This window comes from Rhinoderma darwinii, chromosome 3, assembly GCF_050947455.1.
Source record: "Rhinoderma darwinii isolate aRhiDar2 chromosome 3, aRhiDar2.hap1, whole genome shotgun sequence".
Lineage (NCBI taxonomy): Eukaryota > Metazoa > Chordata > Amphibia > Anura > Rhinodermatidae > Rhinoderma > Rhinoderma darwinii.
The window spans coordinates 123,479,102-123,496,611 of record NC_134689.1 but is presented as its reverse complement, the minus strand read 5'-3'; the positions used below and the strand labels follow the sequence as shown (position 1 = coordinate 123,496,611).

Genomic DNA, 17,510 nt, shown 5'->3' with positions numbered 1-17,510 from the left:
GCACCCTGGACAGTGACTGTCTCCTGATGTCGCGTACCGGAACATTTTTTGCCGGGTTCGGTCAAAACGAGTTCGGCCGAACCCGGTGAAGTTCGGTTCGGTTCGAACGGTTCGCTCATCTCTAAGACACTCCGTTTGGATGTTAGTAAACAGAAAAGCACGTGGTGCTTTTCTGTTTACATTCAGAGTTTGACAGCTCTTGCGCGAATCACGCAGTTCGCACGGAAGCACTTCCGTGCGACCTGCGTGGTTTTCACGCACCCATTGACTTCAATGGGTGCGTGATGCGCGAAAAACGCACGATTATAGAACATGTCGTGAGTTTTACGCAACGCACTCGCGCTGCGCAAAATTCACGCATTGTCTGCACTGCCCCATAGAGTAATATAGGTGCGTACGACACGCGTGAAAAGCACGCGCGTCGCACGCGCGTATATTACGCTCGTCTAAATGAGGCCTAATAATGACAACAATTGTAATCCACACGGACTAAATCAAAGTCTTGTTAACTATAATCCGCCAAGACCAGATGGCTTTTAATTTTTATAATCCACAGGGAATAATTTAAAGTCTTGTTAACTGTAGTCCACCAAGAACAGATTTTTATTTCTTTGAGATGATATTTTATAATTGTACGTACAACATTGGTGTTTACTTACACCAATCTTCGCTACCTCACTTTCTTATTTATGTAGGGTATTCCTCAATCTGTCCTTTTTCAGATCAGTACTATCTGACGCACCTCTAAAATCCTCCCTCTCTTTCTAACTCTCTTGAACTGAACACCCTTGTGCTTCCCGCTCTTTCCGCTCATCCATCTTAGCTCCTCTCCCCTTTCCTTTAGCTTCTCCCCTGACATCTTCCACCTCCTGTATCCGCTATCTCCTTCTTCTCTCTACTGACCAATCGCAAACCAGGACCGGACTACTCCCATTCCAGACCCTCTGCTCTCTGACACCTCGCCGCACAAAGAAAGAATGCTCCACGGAAATCAACTCCCCCATTGCTCCAGCCACAACCCTGTCCACACGCCGATGCGGTCTCTACTACAGTGTCCCACACACACAGTATCATGTCCCCACACAGTATAATGCCCCCATAGTGCCCTCACACAGTATAATGCCCTATACACACACAGTATCATGCCTCCACACAGTATAATGCCCCCATAGTGCCTCCCCACACAGTATTAGGACCCCATAGTGCCTCCCCACACACAGTATATTCCCCCATTGTGCCCTCAACATATTATGCCACCATTGTGCCTCCCCACACAGTTTAATGCACACATCGTGCCCCCAACACAGTATAATGCCACCATAGTGCCCAGCACACGTGGTAATGCTTCCAATATTGCCCATAATGTGTCCTGAGGATGTAGAAACAGTTAAAACAAGGTATTGTCACAGTCCTCCCAGGACAGCGGGACATTGCCCGGAATCGGGGTCTGTACCGATGGATTTGGGATGGTTGGGAGGTATGCAGCACTGGTGTGAAATATAACCCTTACCAGAAGCTGCAGCAGCGTGTGTCTCTCTGCCTCTCTCAAACTCTGAGTGAACATTAGGAGGGGGGGGGGGGGGACTGATAAGTGGAGAGAGCCATTTTTCTCTAAAAAGATATACAGTACATTTGGAAAGTCTTCAGACCCTTTTCATTATTTCACATTTTGTTACGTTGAAGCCTTGTGCTAAAATAAATAAAAAATTCTAGTTTTTTTCCCCCATTGTTCTGCACTCATTACCCCATAATGACAAAGTGAAAACAGAATGTTCGTAATCTTTGCTAATTTATTGAAAATAAAAAAATAAAATATTGAATTTACATAAGTATTCAGACCCTTTACTACATACTGTAGTTAAAGCATCTTTGGCAGCAATAACAGCCTCCAGTCTTCTTGGGTATGATGCCACAAGGTTTGAACACCTGGGTTTGAGGATTATCTGCTATTCTTCTCTGCAGATCCTATCAAGCTTTGTCAGGCTGGATGGGGACCGTTGGTGGATAGCCATTTTCAGTTCTCTCCATGTTCGATTGGGATCAAGTCAGGACTCTGACTGGGCCACTCAAGGACATTCACAGAGTTGTCCCTAACCGACTCCTGTGTTGTCTTGGCTGTGTGCTTAGGGTCATTGTCTTGTTGGAAGGTGAACCTTCGGCCAAATTTGAGGTCCAGAGCATTATGGATCAGGTTTTCATTAAGAATATCTCTGTACTTTGCTTCATTCCTCTTTCTCTCAGCCCTGACCAGTCTCCTGTCCCAGCCGCTGAAATACACCCCCACAGCATTAATCTGCTACCACCAAGCTTCACTGTAGGGATGGTATTGGGCAGGTGATCAGCAGTGCCTAGTTTCCTCCAGACATGACTCCTAGAATTTAGGACAAAAAGCTCAATTCTGGTTTCATCAGACCATAGAATTTTGTTTCTCACAGTCTTAGGGTATGTGCACATGACCTCTTTTCAGACGTAATGGAGGCGTTTTACGCCTCGAATTACGCCTGAAAAGACGGCTCCAATACGTCGGCAAACATCTGCCCATTGCTTTCAATGGGTCTTACGATGTTCTGTGCAGACGAGCTGTCATTTTACGCGTCGGTGTCAAAATACGGCGCGTAAAATGACGGCTTGTCAAAAGAAGTGCAGGACACTTCTTGGGACCTTTTTGGTGGCGTTTTCTCATAGACCCTAAAAAACGCTGCGAAAAACGCGAGTTGCTCAAAAAACGTGTGAAAATCAGGAGCTGTTTTCCCTTAAAAACAGCTCCGTATTTTCAGAATTATTTTGTTAATCGTGTGAACATACCCTTAGGCCTGATTTACATGAGCGTGTGCGTTTTGCGCACGCAAAAAAGCGGCGTTTTGCATGCGCAAAAGGAACTTAACAGCTGCGTGTGTCATCAGTGTATGATGCGTGGCTGCGTGATTTTCGCGCAGCCGCCATCATTATGACACTCCGTTTGGATGTTTGTAAACAGAAAAGCACGTGGTGCTTTTCTGTTTACATTCAGAGTTTGACAGCTGTTGCACGAATCACGAAGTTCGCACGGAAGTGCTTCCGTGTGACCTGCGTGGTTTTCACGCACCCATTGACTTCAATGGGTGCGTGATGCGCGAACAGCGCACAAAGGACATGTCATGAGTTTTACGCAACGCACTCGCGCTGCGCAAAATTCACGCACTCTCTGCACTGCCCCATAGCCTAATATAGGTGAGTACGACACGCGTGAAAAGCACGCGCGTATATTATGCTCGTGTAAATGATGCCTTAGAGTCCTTTAGATGCTTTTTTACAAACTCCAGGCGGGTTTAATGTGTCTTTTACTGAGGAGAGGCTTCTTTCTGGCCACTCTGCCATAAAGCCCTGATTGGTGGAGTGCTGCAGTGATGGTTGGCCTTTTGGAAGTTTCTCCCATCTGCACACAGGATCCTTGGAGCTCAGCCAGATTGACCATTGGGTTCTTGGTCACCTCTCTTACCCTTTTTCCCTGATTTCTTAGTTTGGTGGGGCAGCCAGCTCTAGGAAAAGTCCTGGTTGTTCCAAACGTCTTCCATTAAGAGCTATGGAGGCCACTGTGCTCATGGGAACTTTCAGTGCAGCAGATTTTTTTTGTACCCTTCTCCAGCTCTGTGCCTCCACACAATCCTGTATCTGAGCTCTACAGGCAGTTCTTTCCTCCTCATGGCTTGGTTTTAGCTCTGATTTGCATTGTCAGCTGTGAGACCTTATACAGACAGTCTTTCCAAATCATGTCCAATCAAATGAATTTACCACAGGTGGACTCCAATCAAGGTGTAGAAACATTTCATAGATGATCTAGAGAAATGGGAGGCCCCCAGAGATAAACGTCAAGTGTCATAGCAAAGGGTCTGAATACTTATGTGCATGCAAAATTTGAGTTTTTCATTTTTTATAAATTTGCAAACATTTCTAAAATGTATCACTTTGTCATTATGCGGTACTGAGTCCAGAATGATGGAGAAAAACGGGATTTTTTTTTATTATAGCACAAGGCCTCAACATAACAAAATGTGAACGGGTCTGAAGACTTTCTGAATGCACTATATTACAAAGTTTCTTATATGCTATTGTTTTATGCAGTTTGTTCGAATGACAGTGCCTGTTTTAGGGACTTTACCTGAGGAGTCAACTCAAGGACTTAGGCAGAACACAAGTGTATTACAATACATTACCAATATGGTGTTCTATACAGATGCAAAAAACACATTATAAGAACACTAAACATAAAATGCAGAAAACAAAATGAAAAAACAAATTTGTCTCATACTGCAATTAACCCCTTCCCGACATCCGCCGTATATATACAGCGCTGTCGGGCAGGGCTTCCCACAAAGCGCAATACCATTACATCACGGTGATAGTGCGGGCCCAGGAGCTGAGCCCGCACCATCACCGCCGGGTGCCAGCTGTATGTTACAGCTGGCACCCTGAGGTATTGGCCAGGACCGGAGCTAGCATCCGATCCGGACGATTAACCCCTCAGATGCTGCGTTCAATAGAGATTGTAGCATGTGAGGAGTTTTTAGCCACCGGCACCCCAGCAATGTTATCTCCTGTTTAGGGATGCACGATGCATCGAAACTTCGATACTGTTTCGATACTTTGCATCCCCAAACGGTTCGATACCGTTATTTCATGTATTTCGATACTAAGTTGTGCGGCCGCACGGCTTAGTATAGTAACACATGAATGTATGAGAGCGGGGATGTGGCTGTGTAATACAGCCATTGCCCCGCTCCTGAGTCCCTGGCAAAGTGCGCGCCGTCAGGATGATGTGATGCTGCCGGCGCTGTACTAATGATTGCCGGTACTGAAGACAGAACATGGCGGACATACTGCAAAACACCCCCCCATGTTCTGTCTTCAGTGCTTGAACTGCCGTTCATTAGTGCAGTGCCGGCCGCATCACCTCATGCTGACCAAGTGTGCACTTACTGTGAGGAGCGGGGCAATGGCTGTAACACAGCCACAGTCCCGCTGTAACGGCGGAGATCAGAGAAACCTCCCATCTCCGCCGTTATTCCACTGAATGCTGCGATGAAAGCTGACTGCAGCATTCAGGGGAAAATGAGAAGGGAGGATGCCCTTTGGATCGTGTCACAGGGAATTCCTGTGACACGATCGAGGGCCACACCATATAAGGGCAGACAGCCCAGGGTCCATTGAACCCCATGGTTGTCTGACCATATTTCCTGTTGTTAGGGCATACTTTGGTATGCCCTAACAACTGCCTGTGTACTATCTGTACACAGGCTAATGTACTGGCATATAGATATATACCAGTACATTAAAGTTTAAAAATAATAAAGTAAAAAAAACAAAAGTAATGTTACATTTTTAAAAAAAACACACACACTATAATAAAACATTAAAATAAGTCTCGATACATAAAGTATACACACATTCGGTATAGTCGCGACCGTAATAACACATTTATAGCGTCATTCATGTTTACGCTGTTATAAAATGAAATAAAAACTGCTTTCTTTCTTTGCTATTTTACTATGTCACCAAATGCTATCACAGCTTTTCGAAACATACAATACCAAATATATAAAATTCTGAAATATTGTTAATATCATTGTCAATAACACCACAAGGAAATTAATTAACGTGAACTTCCAGTTTTAACAGTCTTTTTATATGCCATTCTTCAGCACAACGACACCCCTCTATAAAGAGAATAATCTCTTTGAGCTAAATGGATATAAACCTGCGTACCATGGCAAAAAACAACATATAACTTCTATCCCAGTCCAGTAAGTCCTTCCATAATGAACGGAACAAGAAATCACAAGGTTGTTCTTATTGACATTAGTTTGGGAGTAGATGATTTACTGGCACAAAACCCATCTGCCTGGGAGTAGCTGATTTACTGGCACAATACCCATTTAGGGCACACCTGAGCCAAGGCATTCACATAACAGCACTTTCAATTGCCTTCGGAAACAACATATTCTGTACCTTTAGGCATTCTTCACACACTGTTTTTCTGCTGTTTATTTTAAATAATATAGCTATTTTTGTGGTGCTTTTGGTGACATTTTTCATTTAGTGTCATATTTTACTATAGACATAAATGTAATATCTGGCTGCACAAAAGAAAATCACAACAAAAAACATAAATATGCACCACAATAAGTGAAACACCACGAAAAAAAACCACAAAAACGCAGCACAACGCTGTATATGGAAATAGAGGTAACTGTGTTGACAACTGGTGTAAATCTGCTATGTCTGCGACTAGTTTATTCTGGATTGACAATAACTAATGGCTGCTATATAAAATGGCCAGTTTTCAATTTAGCCTAAATGGCATATAATCTGCTTTATTATGGAATGTAGCTCTACATATCAGATTATCTAAATTGCAGGCATTACCAAGTACATATCTACAAATCAGGGTATGTCCACACATAGCAAAAATACTGCAGCTTTTCCACAACACATTTCATTGACCTGCGGTGCGGTTTTTCAATTAGCAGCATGTCAATTTATGCTGCAAAATCGCTGGTTCTCTTTTGCGGGTTTTCCCCATCAAGGTAAGACCCGTGACAAATAGCAGACGTTGCGATTTTTGCAGCGGAAAAGCAGCGATTCTTCTGCAAAAATCGTAAGAACAAAAAAAGCCAATACTTATTTGTCATCATGGCGACGCATTCCTCTGACATTCTGCAGCCCGGCCTCCTGGGATGATGTTTCATCCCATGTGACTGCTGTAGCCAATCACAGGCTGTAGCCATCACATGTATTGAAACGTCATCCCAGGAGGCTGGGCTGCAAGGACGTTAGAGGGACGCATCGCCATGACGAGGGGTAAGTATCGCCTTTTTTTCTTTACCGCTGTTTTCCGCAGCGGACCTTCCGGGCGAAAAAGTGCACAACAATTTTGTGCCGTTTTTTGTTCGGAATTCCGTGCGGGGTCCAGGGCCGATACGCTGAATGAAGGTACACAGCCTATGTGCTCTGTGTGAACACACCCCCATAGAAAACAGACCATGCAACTGCTATGGAACACAAAAGCACTGATGTAATATAAAAACATTTTTCATACAGCCGCTGTGTGTAAATGACATACATAATGTAAACTACGTAGGTAAAGAAACAACTTGTTTATTGGAATATATGAAAATATGTAATTGTAATAATGATTAGCGTTTTCAGAACATAGAACATTATTTTGCTTTAGCATTGCGCTACTGACATAATTAGGATCTCTTGACACTTCCAGTTATGTCTTTGAACTTTACACAAAAATATTCTTAATTATGTATACCCATAAAATAAATGGCTGCAAAAGGTAAGGAGTAAACAACATGTCTTGTGAACGTGAACAAAACTCTAAGTTACGCTCACACGTGGCATAATTGCATTCTATTTCCGCAGCGTAAACCTATCCTGCAGAAAACTTCACAATGTATGCCTATGGGAAACACAATGCAAGTACACCATGTGTGAGCGCACCTTTACATTGCTTCCATTATCCATATGTCTGACATTTACCAAGACCATAAATGCCACGGCAGCCTATAGCTGGATAGATGCATGAGATCCTTTTCAAAAGACATTAGCAAAAATATAAAAAAATTTGCATTATATAAAAATATGTCTACAATTCCAAAACAACTGTATGCAACAATCTGAAAACCTTTTGGACTGTTAAGAAGCTTAACCCTTTGACGGACCGGTCTCATAGTTGAGGTACCGCTTATACTGGGGATGTACCCTATCGCCCCCTCTGACCGCTCCCCCGGCTACTTTTTACTATGCCCTAACACAAAACCAGTTGCCCTGGATCGGGCGGCTCTGTATTATCGGCTCAATAGAGCTGGATGCAGCAATTATTTTTCTCCCCCGGTGGGTACACATAGCTTTTGTTCTTTAAATAAACCAAGTAACTAACTACACACAAATATGCTAATTTACTGTGCCCTATGTTTTATGTATGGAATAGTTTTGTGTCTAATGATCTTATACAACTGTTTGTACGTTTTTGTGAACCACTATTGTCTCATGCACCTCTGATAGGCTGTTGTAACTGCCACTCATGGGGTATTCTGGCGTTTTTTTATGTTTATAAACCACACTATCTGTGACTTTTTATGTATAAGGTCTGATGAAGGTGCCAGTCCAGCGTTGAAATGCGTCACCCCATTAAAGACTTTATTATAACCAAGCGATTTTCACTACCACCTTCTTGATAAAATAGCGCTATCTGACTTCACAAAAATATTTTTTCTCATCTAAATGCAAAACGACGTCGTGGAGTCTTATGGTCCCATCGGCTAGGAAGAAGCAGCAACTCCATCATTTTATTTCCTTTAAACAGTGTTGTGCCTGGATACCGCACAACGAAACCAGGTGAGGATTATTCTTACGACTGTATTTACAGACTTAATTTTTTGGGGTATTCTGCACCATGAGGCGCTTCTTCCCTTGATATATTTCAGATATAAAGTGTCCGTTAGGGAAGGGGCCTCGATAGATTCTAAATATTGTTGAATGGCTTTCACATGCGCTAATGGAGGAACTAAAGAGGACTCTCTCTTAATATCATATAAGTCAGAGTAGTACGCCTGAGATTCCCCAGTTATCAAGTCAGTCTTAGTGAGTTACATGCCCGATGCACTTTTTATTGATGAAATAAATGTTTTCTCTCGTTGTTGTTTAATGAGGGTGGAATCAATTTTGTACCCTTATCCCCATGTGCGTATGTTCTATATTTCAACAGTTGGAGGGATTTGGCTGATTGTACATTTAGGATATTCTTTAGTTTTTGTCTGAGGTTCCTTAATTCAGATTGCACTGAAGCAAGCTGTGAGCGTTTGTGAATATTTTCTAAGGCAGATATTTGACTTAATAAGTATTCATTTGTTTGGCTATCTCTTTCTTTACTCGGAAACCCAAGCGATAAGCTCTCCCCTCACGAAAACTTTATGCGTCTCCCAAAGGATAGGTATTGAAATGAGGTTCATCATTAAGCGTAAGAAATTCTACCAGTTTACGTTCCAGGTTGCTGGCATCAGAAGAGTTTTCAAGTAAGGTATCATTGAATCTTCAATTCCAACTACGAACAGGAAGATCTTGTAACCAAACTATAATAGAAATTTGAGTGTGCTCAACTCCCTAATAAATTGTGTAGAAAAGTCTTGTAAGCTATAAATCACGTACAGTAACATAATCGTATAGGCAAACCATAGTACAATATAATGAAATAAAATAAAAAGAGATAAAATTAAAGAAGACATGGAAAAAAATCTCAGATTGAGCTGCTCAGGGGCAACTCTACAACGGACAGTCACTCTCGTATATTTTCAACCTTACAACTTGAGGCCAGAAATGGAGGAAGTTCTTTCATTCGTGACTAAAGATTCAAGTGACCAGGTTAGTCGTATCAGAGTTCTTGTTTCTTGGAGATTTCAGCCTGGAAGCCACTTGCCAGACCTGTTGTGGAGGCAAATGTGGGAAATCAGGGTCCATTTGCACTGGAAGCCAGGATGGGATATCCACAGGTTGTATATCCATTTTTCCCAAAATTTGGGGTGGTCTTCCAGTGTGCGGATTATGATTCGACGTCCATCTTTCATGGTTGCCAAACTGAACGGGAATAACCATCTCACCTGCATCAGTTATTGGTCTCAGTTTTGCTAGAGTGCTCAGGGCCAGTTCCTGAAAAAAATAAGATTTTTGAACCTTCATATTGAAAGTCATGTTGCTACCTTGCTGCTTTCAGTAGAGTTGAAGTGTCCCCGAAGCTTAATAAGCCGCAAATAGCAACCCTCGGTGGGTCGTCCGCCGCTACCGATTCGGGAAGTCTTCGGATTTTGACGTTCCATCTGCGACTACGGTTCTCCTGATCTTCGATCATTAGGTGGGTAGTATTAAGGTGTTGCTGGTGTTCAGCAAGTGTATTGTAGACCGCTTCACTGTCTCAAAATTCAGGTTTGCGCACCTTCTAGCGAATCCACCCTGTGATCTACCTGTCGGATATCCCCTTTGATATCGGCAAGTTCTTTCATTACCGGGGAGATATCTGGAGTCAGGACTTTTTTGAAATATGAGCAAAACAGCGTGTCTCTACTCCCCGCTGCATCCGAATAGGCAGCAGAGCTGTCTCCATCGAATTCTTCCTCGCGAGCTTCATCTTATCTCGGCTAGATGGAGAGGTGAGTTTCTTCCTGAGGAATTTATCCATTTCGGACTGGTTATTTCCATGTTTTGTAGTGCTAGGGGAGTCTTTGAACATTTCTTTAGAGGTTTTAACCATTTTGCTGTCTCTTTTGTAATCAATATTAGCCGTAGAAGCTGTTGTTTCTAGAGATGAAGTGAGGAGCTCCAGAATTAAGCGTCCATCACGACTGCCCCCCCTGGAACAGCATTTTATGGACAGATGAAACTAAGATCAACCTGTACCAGAATGATGGGAGGAAGAAAGTATGGAGAAGGCTTGGAACAGCTCATGATCCAAAGCACACCACATCCTCTGTAAAACATGGTGGAGGCAGTGTGGTGGCATGGGCATGCATGGCTGCCAAAGGCACTGGGTCAGTGGTGTTTATTGATAATGTGACTGAAGACAGAAGCAGCCGGGTGAATTATGAAGTGTTCAGGGATTTACTTTCTGCTCAGATTCAACCAAATGCAGCAAGATTGATGGACGTCGCTTCACAATACAGATGGACAATGACCCTAAACATACTGCGAAAGCAACCCAGGAGTTTTTTCAGGTGAAGAAGTGGAATATCCTGCAATGGCCAAGTCAATCACCAGATCTCAACCCCATCGAGCATGCATTTCACTTGCTTAAGACAAAACTTAAGGCAGAAAGACCCACAAACAAGCCACAACTGAAGACGCTGCAGTAAAGGCCCGGCAAAGCATCACAAAGGAGGAAACCCAGCGTCTGGTGATGTCCATGGGATCCAGACTTCAGGCAGTCATTGCCTGCAAAAGATTCTCTAGAAAGTATTAAAAAATATATATATATTTTATTTATGGTAATGTTAATTTGTCCAATTACTTTGAGCCCCTGAAATAAGGAGGCTGTGTAGAAAAATGGTTGCAATTCCTAAACTCACAGGATATTTTTGTTCAACCCCTTGAATTAAACCTGAAAGTCTACAATTCAACTGCACCTGTTTCATGTCAAATCCAATGTGGTGGCATGCAGAGCCAAAATCATCAAGGTTGTGTTACTGTCCAAATAATTCTGGACCTAACTGTATACAAATTAAGAGAGTTCTGTCCACATCATGTTTGTCATCAGCCATCAGATTCTAGAGGGGAAATCAATTTCCATCACCCACTCCAGAATAGAGGGGGTCTTGGTAGAAAGCCAATGGCGGGGAATAATCAAACGAGCGGCCGGTCTCAGGAGCCCCCCTTTGTACATACGACTTTTTTATCACTTTTTATTACATTTATTTTGGGATCTAAAGTGACCAAAAAAAACACCGTTTTTTTTTTCTTTACGGCATTCACCCTACGGGATTAATAATGTTATATTGTAATAGTTCAGATTTTTACGAATACTTTGATAACAATTAGTTTTATTTATTTTATTTTTGCCATTACTTTAAGTAAAAAAATGGGAAAAGTTTATTTTATCCTTTTCATTTTAATATTTTTTTGTACATTACTTTAAAACTTTATTTAACTATTTTTTACATTTTCTTTAATTGCCCTAGGTGACATAAAAAAGTGATCATTAGATCGCTGGTACAATATACTGCAATGCTTTTTGTGTTGCAATGTGTTGCGATCTTTACTGGCTTCGATTAATTCCTGTTTGACCTGTGGCAGAAATCCAAGACAGTTCTGTCGCAGATATGCTGCGGATGTGCTGAATCACAAGGAAATAAGGAGCATGCTACTTATCCTCGCGGCAAATTTGTTCCCGCATTGCGGACATAAATCTATGTGGACATTTTTTGCAGCTCGTTGAATAAGATTTGAGGTGGAATCCGCACTGAAATCAGTCTCAAGTCCGACACGTGTGAATGGGGCCTTATCATTTTGAACCTATTTAAATTTTTAAAAAAAAATTGTGTTTAAGGCCTCATTTACACGAGCGTGTGCGTTTTGCGCACGCAAAAAACGCAGCGTTTTGCGTGCGCAAAAGGCACTTGACAGCTCCGTGTGTCATAAGTGTATGATGCGCGGCTGCGTGATTTTCGCGCAGCCGCCATCATAGAGATGAGGCTAGGCGACGTCAGGAAATAGTCACTGTCCAGGGTGCTGAAAGAGTTAACTGATCGGCAGTAACTCTTTCAGCACCCACGACAGTGAATTCCGATCACAATATACAGCAACCTGTGAATAAAAATAAGACGTTCATACTTACCAAGAACTTCCTGCTTCCTCCAGTCCGGTCTCCCGGCCGTGGCCTTGGTGACGCGTCCCTCTCTTGATATCCGGCCCCACCTCCCTGGATGACGCGGCAGTCCATGTGACCGCTGCAGCCTGTGATTGGCTGCAGCCTGTGCTTGGCCTGTGATTGGCTGGAGCTGTCACTTGGACTGAATTGTCATCCCGGGAGGTCAGACTGGAGGAAGAAGCCGGGAGTTATCGGTAAGTCAGAACTTCTTTTTTTTTTTTACACGTTCATGTATATTGTGATCGGAAGTCACTGTCCAGGGTGCTGAACCAGTTTAACTCTTTCAGCACCCTGGACAGTGACTGTCTCCTGACGTCGGAACATTTTTTGCCGGGTTCGGTCAAAACGAGTTCGGCCGAACCTGGTGAAGTTCGGTTCGCTCATCTCTAAGACACTCCGTTTGGATGTTTGTAAACAGAAAAGCACGTGGTGCTTTTCTGTTTACATTCAGTTTGACAGCTCTTGCGCGAATCACGCAGTTCGCACGGAAGTGCTTCCGTGCGACCTGCGTGGTTTTCACGCACCCATTGACTTCAATGGGTGCGTGATGCGCGAAAAACGCAGAAATTTAGAACATGTCGTGAGTTTTTTTCAGCGCACTCACGCTGAGCAAAACTCACGGACTGTCTGCATGCCCCCATAGACTTGTATAGGTCCGTGCGACCCGCATGAAAAGCACGCGCGTCGCACGGACGTATATCACGTTCGTGTAAATGAGGCCTAAAGGTGGACATTCAATTTAAGTCATATCTGTGTCATTGTTAAGATAAAGTATTGCACATTTTCTGTAGATAATCAAGCTTGTGTGAAATTCTTTGCAATGATATAATGATACCAGCGCTACACCTAGACTTTTTGTAGCGCTACTGATTAATTTTAACTATTCATCTACACCTGAAGTCTAAATAAATACATTGAGTTGCATGCAATCTTGTGGAGTGCAGGTGTCACTCAACAGTTAAAGTCAATCAGTAGCGCTACAAAAAGTCTAGCTGTAGTCATGGCCTTAGGCCAAGTTCCCACGTAGCGTAAATGATGCTGAATTGCCGCAATGGAATTCTGTGCGGACAATCTCATGCCCACGCTGCGGAAAAAAACACAGCGTAAACGTTAATAAATTGAGCTGCGGTGCGGAATTTAAATCCACAGCACGTCAATTTATGCTGCGTTTTTGTTGACTTTTCGGTTTTCCCCATTGAATTTTATGGGGATGAAAAATCTGCAACAGAAAGGCAAGTGTTGCGACTTTTGCGACGGAATAGCAGTGATTACACCGCAAAAATCTCAACTCCGGAAAAAATAAAAAATCATACTTCTGCAGAACTCCCTGCTTTATCCTGCAGTCCGGCCTCCTGGGTTGACGTTTCATCCCATGTGACCGCTGCAGCCAATCACAGGCTGCAGCGTCATATGGCTTGCAACATCATCTGGGAAGGCTGGACTACGTGCAGAGAAGAGGGAGGGGGTAAGTATGAAATTGCTGTCCGAAAAATTCGGACGTAAAGTGCTGTGGGTTCCAGGTCAGATACGCTGCACAGTTTTTACGCAGTGTATCCGGGCCATGGGAACCCATGCTTAAAGGAACTAAGGCTGGGCTCACACTGCGTTTTTAGTTTGCAGGAGTTCATTGACAAAACCCCAAAATTGCATGCTAAAAACGCAACAAAAAACGCACAATGTGAACCTAGCCCAACATTGACGCAATATTAATAGGATAAGCAATTAATGCCTGATTGGTGGGGGTCCAACTACTAATTGGACCCCCACTTATGCCTAGAGTGAAGGGGCTACATTACAGCCGTACCTCTGGCTTTTTTTTTTATAAATAGCGCCACTGCCAATACAGCTCTGTGCAGGAACTGTAAGGCTATGTTCACACGGGGTATTTTGCCGAGTTTTTTGACACGGAAACCGCCTCCCATTAATTTCAATGGGAGGCGTCGGCGTCTTTTTCCCGCGAGCAGTAAAACTGCCTCGCGGGAAAAAGCGACATGCCCTATCTTCGGGCGCTTCCGCCTCTGACCTCCCATTGACTGCAATGGGAGGCAGGAGAAAGCGTATTTCTCGCTGTTTTATGCCCGCGGCGCTCAATGGCTGCGGGCGAAAAACGGCGCGATAATCGCTGCGAAAATCGGCGTGCAGGGAGAGGAATATCTGCCTCAAAGTTCCAAACGGAATTTTGAGGCAGATATTCCTCCCCCAAAATACTCCGTGTGAACATAGCCTAACACTGCATTTACTAAATGGGGCTGCGTTGCAATATCAGACACCTGGTCAAGAGCAGCACCTTGTCAGAGAGAAGATAGCCAATATATATCAGATATTCATGGCATATTCCATGACAATGTTATACCATTTTTTCCGAATACCCATTAAATCATTTAAATTTATGGGACACTCAGATTAAACATCCCTGCCTCGGCCCCCTGAGGGCATGCCCACACGTAGCGGAATTGCTGCATATTTTCCGTCCGGAATTGCAGATGGAAAATACGCAGCAGAATACAGTATCAGCTAACAAATCCCATCCACAAGCTGTATAAAAATTCCCAGCAGAAATTCACCTGCAGTGCTTATAGGGATCCATTGTTTTCCGCAGAGACCTGTGGTCCCTGGAGCTGTTGTGAGCTTCAGATCCCCCTCAATTGACGGGACCCCATTTCTGCTTCTTCAGCATCTCCTAATAGGACATTTATCAGGTGTTCAGGGTAGCCCACCAAAGTCCCAGAGGACCAGCTTCTTGTCATGTGCCATAAATAAATATTGTATAGTTTATTGTTTTTAACAAAAATTGTAGATCTACGTCCAGACTGCAATCATACTGTATATACATGACTGTTTTCTAGACATAGTCTATGTATCGGTGTATTGGTTTCTGCAAGCAACATATGCAGCAACTGCAACAAAGCCACGGTCCTCCAGAGGTGGTCGCTGCAATATATATTGCTATGCCAGTATTTCGTTAACAGATGAATAAATGATTTTGATTTGATTTTCCATAGTCATGTAATAAACAGCCTAGAATCATTCTTGTAGAATCTCAGACTAATTCGATCACAGAGCCACATGGCATGAACGTCCAGGGTAGATAGGATTATATTTAACCTAGAGGCTGAGTGCCAGCGTATAATCATGCCAGTTCAGTGCCAGGTTACTCACTGTTGCGGTGGAGAATTTCCTGAAGAAGTGATTGGCAGTCCACATCATTTTTATAAGTGGTCAGCTCAGCGTCACCCAATTCCACCCAGACCGCAGCAGAAACAGAGCAATCCGCAACTATAGCCCTGAGTCCCCTGCTGCCTGCGCAGCTTGTCAAACGACGAGAACCAGATTCAGCCACGCCTCCGCCACAAGCCCCGCCCACTTTACTGTCTGTCATTGACGGGGAGCGCACGCCGCAGTTGTAGTTTTGCATATTGTCGCGTCAGGCTACGCCCACCTGTCACTCAGAACACGCCCCTATCTGACCATTTGCTACGTAGTGGCTGATGCAACATCTATGGAGGCGTATATAATGCATATTATGGTCAGAATCCTGAGCCATATCACATACGCTTCTATATCTCACTTGTATAGGTCACACTATGTGCGAAGCATAGCTACTGCTTGACGTGTTATGACGTGTCATTCTTGCACGGATAGAGGTCCCGATTTCTATAAATAGATGTGTAGGCCCAGGGTGAGTGCAAGAGGGGCACAACATTCAAAGGGTAACTAAACCTTCAACAAACTTTTGACATGTCAGAAGTTTTGATTGGTGGGTATCGGAGCACTGGCACCCCCACCAATCGCTAAAACGAAGCGGCAGAAGCCCTCGTGTGTGCGCTGAGTCAATTCGTTTCTGCTCGGCTTTTTCCGGAAAGCCGATGTATCGGAGTACGGACTCATAGTCTTTGGCTGGGTTCACACGACCTATTTTCAGACGTAAACGAGGCGTATTATGCCTCGTTTTAGGTCTGATAATACGGCTCCAATACGTCGGCAAACATCTGCCCATTCATTTGAATGGGTTTGCCGACGTACTGTGCCGACGACCTGTCATTTACGCGTCGTCGTTTGACAGCTGTCAAACGACGACGCGTAAATTGACTGCCTCGGCAAAGAAGTGCAGGACACTTCTTTGCAACGTAATTTGAGCCGTTCTTCATTAAAGTCAATGAAGAGCAGCTCAAGATTACGGGCGTCAAAGACGCCTCGAAAATGCGAGGAGGAGCTTTTACGTCTGAAACGACGCAGCTGTTTTCTCCTGAAAACAGTCTGTCTTTTCAGACGTAAAAGACAGTTCTCGTGTGCACATACCCTTTCTATTGAGTGCGTACGCCGCTACATCGATTTCCAGAAAAAGCCGAACAGACATGAAGCGGATGAGTGCTCACATGAGCGCTTCTGCCGCTTCGTTTTAGCGATTGGTGGGAGTCTCAGTGCTCGGACCCCCACCAATCAAAACTTCTGACATGTCACTATGACATATCAGAGGTTTGTTAAACGTTTAGTTACACTTTAAAAATAGGGGAACTTAGTGGGTTATATTAGGGATGAGTTGTATTTTTCAATGACAACATTATTTATATAATAACTTTTATTCATTTTTTTGTGGTTGGAATAGAAAAAAATAGTAATTCCGCCATTGTTTTTTGCATTTTTAATTTACGCTATTCACGGCGGCATAAATAATGTATTCCCTCTAATCTATGCGCCTGTACAATTATGGTGATACCAAATATGTGTAAATTTTTTGTTTTACTACTTTTGCACAATAAAAACACTTTTAAATAAAAATTATGTTTTTATATCGCCACATTCCAAGAGCCATAACTTTTTTTCCATCAATGTAGTCATATGGGAGCTTCTTTTATGCGGGAGACGTAGTTTTCATTCGTACCATTTTAAGGTACATGAGACTAAGGCCTCATGCACACGACCGTGTTTTTGCGTCCGCAATTCCCCCGCAAATCCACGGGAGAATTGCGGACCCATTCATTTCTATGGGCCCATACACACTATCCGTGTTTTCACGGGTCTCCGCATGTCCGCAAATCCGTGCCGCAGAAACTCAGGACATGTCTTATTACGGGCCGCAAATTCGATGCGGACATGCCAATAGAAGTCAATG

The 17,510-nt window shown here is 43.4% G+C and overlaps 1 protein-coding gene across 1 annotated transcript in view; it reads right to left on the bottom strand.

Annotated features, from left to right (window-relative positions):
* ALDH1L2 (aldehyde dehydrogenase 1 family member L2) overlaps positions 1-15,712 on the bottom strand; it is a 67,927-nt gene extending 52,215 nt beyond the window's left edge. The window contains exon 1 of the mRNA XM_075856645.1: positions 15,557-15,712. Coding sequence (XP_075712760.1) covers positions 15,557-15,604 — 48 coding nt within the window. The 5' untranslated portion in view covers positions 15,605-15,712. The remainder of the gene's footprint in view (positions 1-15,556) is intronic.
* Between the last annotated feature and the right edge of the window lie 1,798 nt (positions 15,713-17,510).